This window comes from Lactuca virosa, chromosome 6 (genome assembly GCF_052849685.1).
Source record: "Lactuca virosa cultivar CGN04683 chromosome 6, Lactuca_virosa_CGN04683_v6, whole genome shotgun sequence".
NCBI lineage: Eukaryota > Viridiplantae > Streptophyta > Magnoliopsida > Asterales > Asteraceae > Lactuca > Lactuca virosa.
In genome coordinates, this window is record NC_136431.1 from 74,355,763 (window position 1) to 74,368,539 (window position 12,777).

The 12,777-nt window shown below is 38.3% G+C and overlaps 1 protein-coding gene across 1 annotated transcript; it reads left to right on the forward strand.

Moving 5' to 3' along the window:
* Positions 1-11,449: 11,449 nt before the first annotated feature.
* On the forward strand, positions 11,450-11,863 carry LOC145121638 (uncharacterized). Its single transcript, XM_079057353.1, has one exon. It carries the CDS (start codon positions 11,450-11,452, stop codon positions 11,861-11,863), a length of 414 nt encoding a protein of 137 aa, XP_078913479.1.
* The last annotated feature ends 914 nt before the right edge of the window (positions 11,864-12,777 follow it).

A 12,777-nucleotide genomic window follows, 5' to 3' on the forward strand; every position in this document is an offset into this window, starting at 1 on the left:
ATGACTCTCAGTATGAGAATAATGAATTCTCACACTCCTCATCTTTGACTCCCCAACCAACATCCCATTAGGATAATTATCATGAGAGCAGAAGCCTCACTCTTACACTCGATATCCATCATAGCCAATGAGAGCCACTGCCCCAATATAACCCTCTTGACCACTGAACGTTGCTGCTAACACATGCCCTATTATCCTCAAATAGGGTATATCCTTGTCCTTGACCATCTCGGTCATCACTGATGACCCTCTCATACTATAATACTACCTTGCAGTAGGCATACTGCCCAGATACTCTGGTGAAAGATTGCGGCCAATGCTACCCCACATGGTTTTACCCCAAGCTCAAAAACCGAAAGTCTCAATATCTCTCCTGTTTCCCACAGGAAACGAAAATAGTACTACTCAGGTCACAGAAGGTGACATCTCCACTATCGGCCGGTTGCTCAGCTTAGACCATATTCTCCCATAAAGCACCATCCTTACTCATCCCCGAGTCTTGCGACTCCAACTGGCATCTCCCAAAAATCCCTCGGAACTAACTCGATTTACCTCTCAAGGTATGCTCCATTGAAACTCGTTTGACGGGGCCCCCTGGCCCCATACTCTATCGCATCCGATCTCAGTCTAATCAATCACGATGGGATAACTGGAAAAAGGCACAAGCACTATCTGCTACGAATCATGGTACTCAACCCATGTTATCTCTTCTCAATCTACCTCAAATCATGGTACTCGAACCACGACATCACCTCTCGATCCGCTACAAATCATGGTACTCGAACCATGACATCACCTCTCGATCTGCTACAAATCATGGTACTCAAACCATGACATCACCTCTCGATCTGCTACTTAAAACCTCCGGAATGCTCCCTGCATCGAGTATGGGTCCTCTGCTTTCAGTAGTACGGGCCCATACTACCTGCCACATCTACACATACTTTCTACACGGACCATCCCAAAGTTCCTAAATAGCTGCTCAACCTTCTCGATCACTAATCCCGTCACGCGTGTTCGCTCCCCAGCGAAATGCTTTACTCTGTCAGCGTACTCAACTGACTAAGGTCGCCCCCTAGGCTCTTCCCAGGTTCTCTCACTTCTCTGCCATCAGCTGCTGAAAAACTCCTTACGACGCTAGCCATCTACCTCCTGAATATCGTCATATTCACTTGGTAGTTGACTCCCATCATCAAGAGTTCCACAAAGCACGAAGCAAGCAACATTCGGGCATCGAGTAGTCTCTACTAATACGTAAAACCATTCTAGGTTACAACTCCACTTGCTCTACTCACACTCAAAAGGTATCACCGAACTCAAGCAACTCTACCCCTCGCGGGTATTTAACTACTCTCTCAATAGGCTCCTCCAATGCTTGTCTAGGTATCTCTCCTAGATTACTCCTCTACTCAGAGCTCTCTCTCTAGGTGACTCCTGCTAGATACTCTTACTCATCACATACACAAAAGCACATAACAGATAACATCAACTCCTAGGCTAAGGCATCACAAATCAGGCCACTCTAGTCCTAAAATATGAAATACCTAGCCTATCCTCTAGCATGCATAATATCACAAAATATCTCATAACACAAAGTAGGGTATTTTCAGAAATCACCATTCGGGCTCTGGCTGATTGTACACACCGCTCCTTCTCGTCTTCTCTTAGAAACTCTTGCTTGTTTTTAGAAAAAAAATCATTTCCTTGAATTTTTTTTCTCAAATCCTCAGTTTGAGTCCAGATTTACCCGAAGGTGCATCCGAATCCCTCAAACCAAGGCTCTGATACCAACTTGTAACACCGTAAAATTTCAAATAAATTTTTCATTTAAAATCGCATAATTCTCTTAACACATTTTACGAAAATTTCATTTATTTAATTTACAAATCGCAACTCCATAATTGTTTGATTCAAATCCAGGATCCTCAAAGCATAACTCCTTCACTGATGTGTACAATATAGCCGGTGCATTCCCGCGATCCTGAGAAACCTGAAACACATAACACATAACACGGTAAGCACGAAGCTTAGTGAGTTCCCTAAAACACCACCCACAACATATTTGTTGGGTTTTGAGCATTCTAACACTTCCTAAGTGTACATGCAACCCTATTAAACCTTGGATCTATGTTTGTCTAAGATACATGCAAAATATTATTTTCCAAGGTTTATAACCTATCTAGCATGGCATGGGGTACTTTTAACCATAAAAGAACTAGATGAATTACATACCTTTTGTTGATTGTTGATTCCTTGGAGTTTGAGAGCCAAGCACCAATAATGTGAATGCCTCAAATGGAAATCACAAATCACCACAAACTTGGAAAATGTATGAGAGAGTATACTAACTCTTGATTTTGGCCACCACTCTTACACACACCTTAGGGTCCTATTTCATGCAACATGAGCTTGTTTATATAGCGTGCATGGTTAGGGTGAAACCCTAATAACCCATGTCTTTTCCTTTCCAAGGATCCATGGGTTAAAAGCTCCATGGATCATCCATGGACTTCCACATAAGCTTAGCCCATTAACAAATGAGTATTAGCCCACACCATATAAATATAATAGCCCATGATTTAATTAGTCTTCCTTTTAATCACTAAATTAATTCATAATTAATTCAAGATTAAAACTAATTAAATAACATGACTTTATATTAATATATTATAACTTATAATATATTAATAAATCGTAAGTATACAATTCTCATAAAATTATCCATAAACAGTTTGGGTGAAGTGCAACCCAAATGGACCATGCCGGGTCGGGTCAAGTATATACCAAATAAGTTATGGACTTAGACACCTTATCCAACAGTCTCCCACTTGGATAAGTCTAATAACTGTATTTGCGTATGTTACTTCAGGAACCAACCAGCAATCGTAGCTCTCGAAAACTCTGTTGAACTATGAAGCGCCATTTTAGATAAGTGATCATATAATCCTCTGCTCTCATGATATCAGCCGAACAAATACATGGAACAATGTCTTACTTATTGTCCAGCAGTTTGTTTCCCGATTTCCGATTTGCTTGACAAAGAACTAAATTGAACACATCAATTAGGTTCTGACCGGGCCCGGTACATAGGTCAAAAAAAATCATCGAGGGGCCCAGATATCGCTTCTAATCCTCCAAGGACTAGAAGGAACAGATAAACTTCGACTCATCTACTTGTTTCTACTACTTGTTGAATTATACACAAAGGCACGTTTTATAACATCAAGTTACTGATGCGTTTACGTGCAATCAATGCACAACCAACTCATAGGTAACAACTCATATCTCTAGGTTTGAAGACTTATATGATATTACCGTCTCACGATCACTCGAGATAAATTCCATGAAGTGATGCAAGTGAGCGTGGGTTGAATCCAATACTCATAACTTATGAGCACTCATGAGTGTTGTAGCCATGTCCAACATCTTAGACCTCTACAACCAACTCATGACAGTCTTGATTCATATCTACTTCCAACATATGACCGACTGTGGATGGTTTGAATAACTTAATCATTCGGAAAGAATAACCTAGTTATTATGGAAGTCAAAACATGCAAAGTGAAACACAATAATAATCGAATCCAATATGGTCTCAGAACCCTTTTGAATATAAATAAAACCACCTTTTATTTATCACCATATTGATTACACATTATTCATTGTATAATGTTTCAAATAATCAACTTAATACTTGAACAAAAACAACAGTCGTCCCATGCTCCTAGCATGTATAATTTGTTTTTCTAAACAATAGTTATGCCATACTCCAAGTATGCACACTATGTTTGTCTATGATCTTTATTTTGTGAAATAGATCAATTGAACATGATTCCAATGATGCTCATTTCACAATCCCAAATCCTTATTGTAAATGTAAGAATTCCTAATTCCTACCATTTACCAAAAAAACTGTTAGATTTTAAACTTATATGCATTGATCCTCTCGTAATGATTATGCACAAGGTCACCAAAACCTTGTCATCAGTCATTACAGAGGATTCCAAAGGAGATCAACTCTATGGAAACGAACTCTCATATTCAAAGTACATTGCTTTGAACATCCTTCTTGGATAAAAGTTTCTAACTTTCTCATAGATTCTTAATATCCAACTCCCAATATGGAAAACTTCCATATTCCTATTTTGATTATCATATCTGAACAAGAGCTACCTCTTTTCAGAATATATCCATAAGGTCCTTCCAAAATTTAACACTATACTTCCAACTGTCCCTGAGTAACCAATCTTTGGTGAGCCTTAGATAGTCCTCGACAATTGCTTAATCATTTTAGTCTTATCCAATTCTAGACTTTTCCTTTCTTAATGCTCTGAGCATTTGGAAAATTTAGAAAGGATGAATACTATAGCACATGTGACCGATCCTATACCCGAAGCATATGGGACACGATTCACGATGTCTCACATAAAGACCTGATACTGGATCAGTCTTTTGCTACAATATTTTTTTATTTTCCATGTTTTCAAAAATCGACTATGAAGAGGGATGCCGTAATCATAATTGAATTTGAGAACGCAATATATATAGAATTTCCTTATGTTGAACCATTCCAACATAAAAATCATATATATATCCTTGACTAAAGATGAAAAAAACTCAATCTAAGCTTTTAGAATTGAACAGAAGTATAATTTCCTCTCCCTTAATTATAGCAAAACAACTTTTTCAACCCCTACAACATTACGAATTGAAACTTTTGTTTTTCTATAATTAACATTGCTAACTTGCAACAATAAACATAATAATCATGCTCCCACTAACATGATGATTATCAGCATAACACTTATGCTCCCACTAGCTCTGACATATTTCCAGAAATCAGCTGGACTTCTGAAATTTAGATTCGTACACCCTTTCTTAGATAGCTCACATGTGTGTCTAAACAATTTCCAGAACTATGAAAAGGGATGCCGTAATCATAGTCTTAATTGTTTAGACCTTTCCATTTCTCACAAGTCCATGTTAGTGTGCCGGTTAACCACACACGCTCCACTAACGACTTTGAGAATGCAAACATCACAATTGCTATCTACTTAAAATCTTCTTAGTGAAAGCATTTCCTCACCATCATTTTCATGAATCGGAGAGAAACCTTATGACACTTAGATTTTATGGTGTATGAGTTCCTATCCATGTGAATTTGTCAAAACCATAATCACAAGACAAGGTTAGTAACAAATTCAGCCTTACATGGATTGAACTTGTTCAATCTTAATTTCTTGTCATCTGGTAGCACAAGGCCCACCAATGCTTCGAAGCTGTTATGCACACAGTTTAGAACTAACAGAACTCATATGCATAGTCAACTTAATAGGAACAGACACAGAAACAAGAATTATGTCAACTTAATAGGTTTCAAACCTTAAGTCGTGTGCTAGTGATAAAACTCAGGTTTTACTCTTGATTAAATCTTGAAATCCTTTCAGGATCTTTAAGACTCCCACTGTCCTCTTGACATATAAGTTTCCCTAGTCAAGAACCATTCCTTGACAAAACAAATATTCAAGGGATAGTGCAGATTCTTATTAAGATAAACACTTCACACAATTGGTCTTAGTTGGTCTTTGTCTTATCCAAGACATCACAACTTACCAATTTCAAATGTACAGGAGTAGAAAACATTTTACACTACATTTGATAAGTGTTTTAAACCTTACTTTATGCCACTCAATGTTACAATCTTGGATTATGACTCTAAGAGTTGTTTTGGAATGAAGTATGATCCATCTTCTTGATTTTAACCATTCCAACAATTCATGACCCCTCATCTTAGTCATAACAATGCACTAAGATGTCCTTAGAGTATGAATTTGTGATATGGTTTCATAATCATTAAGATGATCATAAAAAACATGTATGATCCATCTTCTTGATTTTAACCATTCCAACAATTCATGACCCCTCATCTTAGTCATAACAATGCACTAAGATGTCCTTAGAGTATGAATTTGTGATATGGTTTCATAATCATTAAGATGATCATAAAAACATGATACTAAAGTACTCTCCCATCTTTTCAGATTTGAGAAACTTTTATCTTTCTGCCAAATTTGATTCATCTCATCCGTTCTGCCATACATTGAAACTTTTCCAATGTTACAGAATTATACTTAACCTTATAAGTATAACCATATTTACTAATCTCTAGTAAATCATGACGAATTGATCTTTGTGGTGGACCTTGACCAGCACACACCCAGTGTACCTAATTCCTTAGTCCTTCAATTGACTCACATATGCATGTGATCAATGAATTAGTCTCAATTTTTACAAAGATGAAAATTCTCATTCATCATACAATACAACTTGTATGATTCCAAGTTTCTGTCTAACTGAAGCTTGGGTGATGAGAACCTTTCCTCATTTGGTAAATTCAGACACTACCACATATGAGAGAATCAAACTCATATTTCCAATATTGCTAGAAACATACAAACATCAATTTCCATAAATGCCATTGTAAGGGGATATAATATAAACTAAACTAAACAAAACTTTTATTTCTTTATTAAAATGCGAAAAAATATTCCTTACAATGCATCTTCAAATGAAAACTATGATATTACATATTTCCTAGCAATCTATCATAACTTTTAAGTAGTAGCTCAAAAATCCGATCCTCGAACCATGCGATAGAAATCCATCTTCGTGATCAGATTCAGCACACTCTTATTTTAACCTTCCTTTTGCTCGATCCTGTTAAACATCAAGATGCAACCTAGTCACATCATGTAATAAGAATCAACAATTAGGAACTTTAACAAAGTTAGATAGTGGACTTACCTGAAGCCGAGTCAAACATTTTGTCTCTACTTGCTTTCAAATATTTCAGGTATTCAGGGCAGCTTCGCTTCTAATGTCCCTTCTCATGACAATAAAAACATATAGACTCTTTGGGAATGGTACACGAGACAATCACAGACTTAGCCTTTCCCTTTACCTTTTGGTCAACCGGGTTGATCAAGGCCGATCCCCTTCCATTGGGACGAGAAAGCTTTTCTGGACTTCTAATGTTACCATTGTCCATGTCCATGGAAGTTTGAGAATTAGACCTTCCATCAATATTTGCTTGACCATTACGCCAAATAATTGCTGATTCAGCAGCAACAAGCAAATAAGAAAGATCTATTAGGGTTATGTCAGGATCTGTCATATGGTAGTCTTTAATAAACTCACCATACGACTCAGGAAGTGACTAAAGAACCCAGTCAACAGCGAACTTCCTTGAAATAACAGCACCCAACATTCTCAACCTGTCAATGTGTGACTTCATTCCTAAGACATGAGTGCACACAGGTCTTCGATCTTTATGTTTCATTTCTAGTAGAGCTTGAGTGATCTTGAACCTTTCAAGTCTTCGGGCTTGTGGGTCAGGGAGAATAAATGGAGGAGGTGGGGGAGTGAAGCATGATGTTGAGGGACATCATCTTCAAGAGGAAAGCTTGTTTCAAGCGATTTGGGAAGATCATAGTTGTCTGAACCAGACATCTACAATGGGAGAAAATCAAGTTAGTTGATTCAAGTCCTTAATATAACACCCAATATGAAATATTAAGGCTAGGACCCAACACAATATTTTATAACTTGGAAGAGGGATGCCGTAATCCAAGCTATAAAATATTTGAAGGTAGGTGAATGACGATTCACCAATTTCCACCATGAAAAACGAAATAATTTATTAGGTTTTAATTGGATTTGAAACTCCTAGATCTTTTGAGATTCATTGAACTTTTCAATGGCATGTTTCAATCTCGATTGTGCCCTTCAGGTTTTGTGACTGGGATGCCGAGGATCACAAAACAAGGTGTGAATAACCATGCAAACTCACTTGGTACCCTTAATATTATCACCTAATCGATGTGCCGGTTAACCACACACGCTCCACCGATCTATGATAAACATTAAGTCACCCTTCGTGATCCTTACTAGTCCAAGTTAGTGTGCCGGTTAACCACACACGCTCCACTAACGACTTGGTAAGGTACAAAGTGTGAATTTCATGGGTTAGCACCATATTCACATTTTCCTAAAGTAACTAAGATTGGGAATTTATAAAAGGTTTAGTTACTTTATAATATTCATTATACTTTTAATGAGAATTTAAAGTCATTGTCCTACCCGTTCGGCTAACGACCCTCCACCGATCAAGGAAGCGGTGGGTGAGAATGGACACCCATTAAGTTGCCATTTTATAGGCAACAACCTTATACCCCCCTTATAGACCGGCTTCGTGAATGAGGCCTACTAACGGTAAAACGACTTGATCTTATACATATATATAATAATTAACCATTAATGTTATAAATAGTATAAGGGTTGAATTTTAACTTTTAAAACTCTAAGGGTTTGGAATTAAAGTTTATTAAAGTGTGTGAAACTTTACAAATTCCAAAACTTGAGGGCAAGTTTTGTAACTATCCAAAACTTTTCATTTCATAACTTATGAATTAAAGGTTCATAAAAATGAAGGCTCTTCATTTTATGTAACTTATGTGTTTTAAGTGTGTGTTTAAAAGAAGTGACCTTTGGATATCCATAACTTGAGGACAAATTATGGATTCCATTAAAACACATAAATGATCAAGAATTAATCCTAAACAATTCAGCAAATAATTCCTATCATCTTCTAAATTCATAAGAACATGAACATGATCATCAAAGTTTCAAGAATTATATGAACACATACAAAGCATGAAATTTTGATATAAGCTATTGTAAATGGATTAGAACTACCATTACACCAACTAAAACAAGTTTTAAAACACCAAAACAGTTTAGGGTAATGTTTCTAGTCCATTTCCAGCAGCAAAAGTCGAAAATCTGCATTCTGAGGCTCCTACTCGCCGAGTGCACGAACCTACTCGGCGAGTAGGATGAGTTTACACATGAACTCGGCGAGTCCCCCCATGGACTCGGCGAGTTCATCAGTCAGACAGCAAAAAATCGACTTTTTATCACTATTTTGCATCAAGTATCAAACAAACAAGCCTAGGCTCTGATACCACTGTTGGGTTTTGAGCATTCTAACACTTCCTAAGTGTACATGCAACCCTATTAAACCTTGGATCTATGTTTGTCTAAGATACATGCAAAATATTATTTTCCAAGGTTTATAACCTATCTAGCATGGCATGGGGTACTTTTAACCATAAAAGAACTAGATGAATTACATACCTTTTGTTGATTGTTGATTCCTTGGAGTTTGAGAGCCAAGCACCAATAATGTGAATGCCTCAAATGGAAATCACAAATCACCACAAACTTGGAAAATGTATGAGAGAGTATACTAACTCTTGATTTTGGCCACCACTCTTACACACACCTTAGGGTCCTATTTCATGCAACATGAGCTTGTTTATATAGCGTGCATGGTTAGGGTGAAACCCTAATAACCTATGTCTTTTCCTTTCCAAGGATCCATGGGTTAAAAGCTCCATGGATCATCCATGGACTTCCACATAAGCTTAGCCCATTAACAAATGAGTATTATCCCACACCATATAAATATAATAGCCCATGATTTAATTAGTCTTCCTTTTAATCACTAAATTAATTCATAATTAATTCAAGATTAAAACTAATTAAATAACATGACTTTAAATTAATATATTATAACTTATAATATATTAATAAATCGTAAGTATACAATTCTCATAAAATTATCCATAAACAGTTTGGGTGAAGTGCAACCCAAATGGACCATGTCGGGTCGGGTCAAGTATATACCAAATAAGTTATGGACTTAGACACCTTATCCAACAATATTAGCCACTCGAGGCTATAATTCTGTAAGACCCTCCGGTCAATGTGTCTCATTGGGACCCTCCAGTCCCTAAGCTCGTTGGACCCTCTGGTCCGATCTGGTTGAGAACCCTCCGGTCTCATAGTTCGTTGGACCCTCCGGTCCGGTCTAGGTGACACATAATATAACATATAACACATATCACACAAACATGCATAACTCAAGCAAGCACAGAAGACCCTCTGGTCACACATAGTTACCACTCTAGGTAAAGTATAGTGAGAAGACTCACCTGGCAAACAACAAGTAATCAACCTCGCACCCGAATCTCGAACTAGCCTCCGCCTAACACAAGGAATAAATATCTCTAATCAATTCTCTATTCATGCTCAAATACACCAAAGGCCATTCTCTCTCTCTGTCTAACTCTTGAAGTGGATAAAAGACCATTTTACCCCTCCATGGTCTGCATTACTCATGTTGACCAAACCCCAGAGTCAACAGAAGTCAAACTCGAGTCAACAGAAGTCAAACTCGAGTCAACAGTCCAAGTTTGACCCGACTCGTCGAGTGCACTTATGCAACTCGTCGAGTCCACTCGCATCCTCAGAAGTCTCGCGAAGGTCCAACTCAGCTCGTCGAGTTGACCCCCAACTCGCCGAGCTATCGCATGATCAAGCTCATCGGGACAAACCCTCACCGACTCGTCGAGTCAGCCCATGAACTCGGCGAGTTCCTTCGATCTGATTTCCCATTCAGACGTCCAAAGTCAGATCTATCATTCCAAACCCTAGATCTAGCCTCCTAGGGTCCAAAAGTCACGTAAAGGTCTGATCTTTATGTCCAGGCATGGCATATGATGCTCTAATTGCCCAAAACAATTCCAACAAGGTGCTTGCACACTATAACTCTTGTATGGCTGGGTAAAGCTTGTAACTTTGGGACTCTCTGGACCTCACAAGGTCCAGATCTGAAGTCTAGACCACAAAAGGGACCTTATGCACTCAAAGCCCCAACAATAGGTGGTAAAAAGCCCTAACTACCACAAACATGGAATCTAGTCACCATAAGGAGAAAGGTGAGCACTTTTTTACCTTTCTCAGAAGCTTCTGGACAAGATAGCCTCAGATCTACTGGCCTCCTTCATGATCCTTGCTTGAATCCTCCCCTTTACTTCAATAAGTATTGCACCAAACACTCAAATGCAAGCTCAAACTCTCTCTTTAAGCTCTATTGTTGTTTAGGGTTTCTCTCAGGGTGGAAGAATGGTTAGTGAGCCGCAATTGAGGCTGTAGGTTCCCTTATATAGGCCCCAACCCCGGGAAATTAGGGTTTCTCTACCCAGTGCCTACTCGACGAGTCAGCTCTCTCACTCGTCGAGTCCACTCATTAATTCCACGCGGACAGCTTGACTCTAATCGACGAGTTGGACTCACAACTCGTTGAGTCACTCCATGAATCTCAAAGTTAAACACATGATAATGCACCTGAAAGTACGGATGTTACATTTTTACACTAAAGATAATGAGGCATTATCTTTATGGCACGAAGTGTAAACTTTTCACTGATCATAAGAGCCTCCATTATCTATTTGATCAGAAGGAATTACACATGAGGCAAAGACATTGGCTAGAATTACTCAATGATTATGAATGTGAGATACTTTACCACCCTGGTAAAGCGAATATGGTGGCAGATGCTTTGAGTAGAAAGATGGACTTGGAAAGGAGAAAGCCAAGGGCATTAAGAGTTGAAATTGTCTCGACAATTGTGGAAAGCATTAAGAATGGTCAGGAGGAAGCATTGCAAGAAAGCAACCGGAAGGAGGAACGTTTAGGAAAAACGTTAGTATTCAGTACAAACAGTAAAGGATTAAACGAATTCCAAAATAGGATTTTGGTGCCCAAAATAGGAGGAATGAGAGAACTTCTCATGGAAGAAGCTCACAAGACCATGTACTCTATGCATCCCGAAAACACCAAGATGTATAGGTATCTGAAACTTTCTTATTGGTGGCCGACGATGAAGCTCGATGTTACAAAGTATGTAGCTGAATGTGTGACCTGTGCGAAAGTTAAGGCGCCACATCAAAAATCATAAGCGAGTTTGGAGCCTTTACCAGTAACCATGGGTAAATAGGAAGACATCACCATAGATTGTGTGACCAAGCTACCTAGGATAAAGAGTGGTCATGAAATGATTTGGGTGATCGTGGATCGATTCATAAAGAGTGCACACTTCATATCGGCCAATGAGAGAAGGTCTACAGATAAGCTTGGAAATGTTTACGTGGAAGAGATAGTGAAACTTCATGGTGTTACTTTAACGATCGTGTCAGATCGTGACAGTCGTTTCACCTCTAGATTTCGGAAGAGCCTACAAGAAAAGATGGGTACAAAGTTATGTTTGAGTACAGCCTACCATTCATAGACTGATGGTCAGTGTGAAAGAACAATTCAAACACTAGAAGATATACTGAGAGCATGTACCCTAGAATTTCATGGTAACTGGGATGAAAATCTACCCCTCGTAGAGTTTTCCTACAATAATAGTTACCATTCGAGCATTAAGATGACAATTTATCATGCGTTGTACGGTTAGAAATTTCATACACCGTCTTGTTGACTCGAAGTTGGAGAAAAGCAGTTTATGGGTCCGGAGATAGTCCATCAGACTGCAGAGAAGCTGAACGTAATTAGAGAAAGGATGCTAGCAGCTCAAAATCATCAAAATAGCTATGCTAACAAGAAGCAGCAACCAATGACTTTTGAAGTTGGAGATTTAGTGTTGCTTAAAGTCTCTCCATGGAAGGGACTTATCATATTTAGAAAGCGAGGGAAACCGAGTCCAAGATTCATTGGATCATTCAAGTTCTTCACAGGATTGGGAACCAAGCTTACAAGTTGGAATTGCCAGAAGAACCGGAAGGTATTCATAAAACCATTCATGTGTGTTATATGAGGAAGTTCTCGAGAGAAGTACCCGATATAATTCCACTTACAGAGTTAAGGATC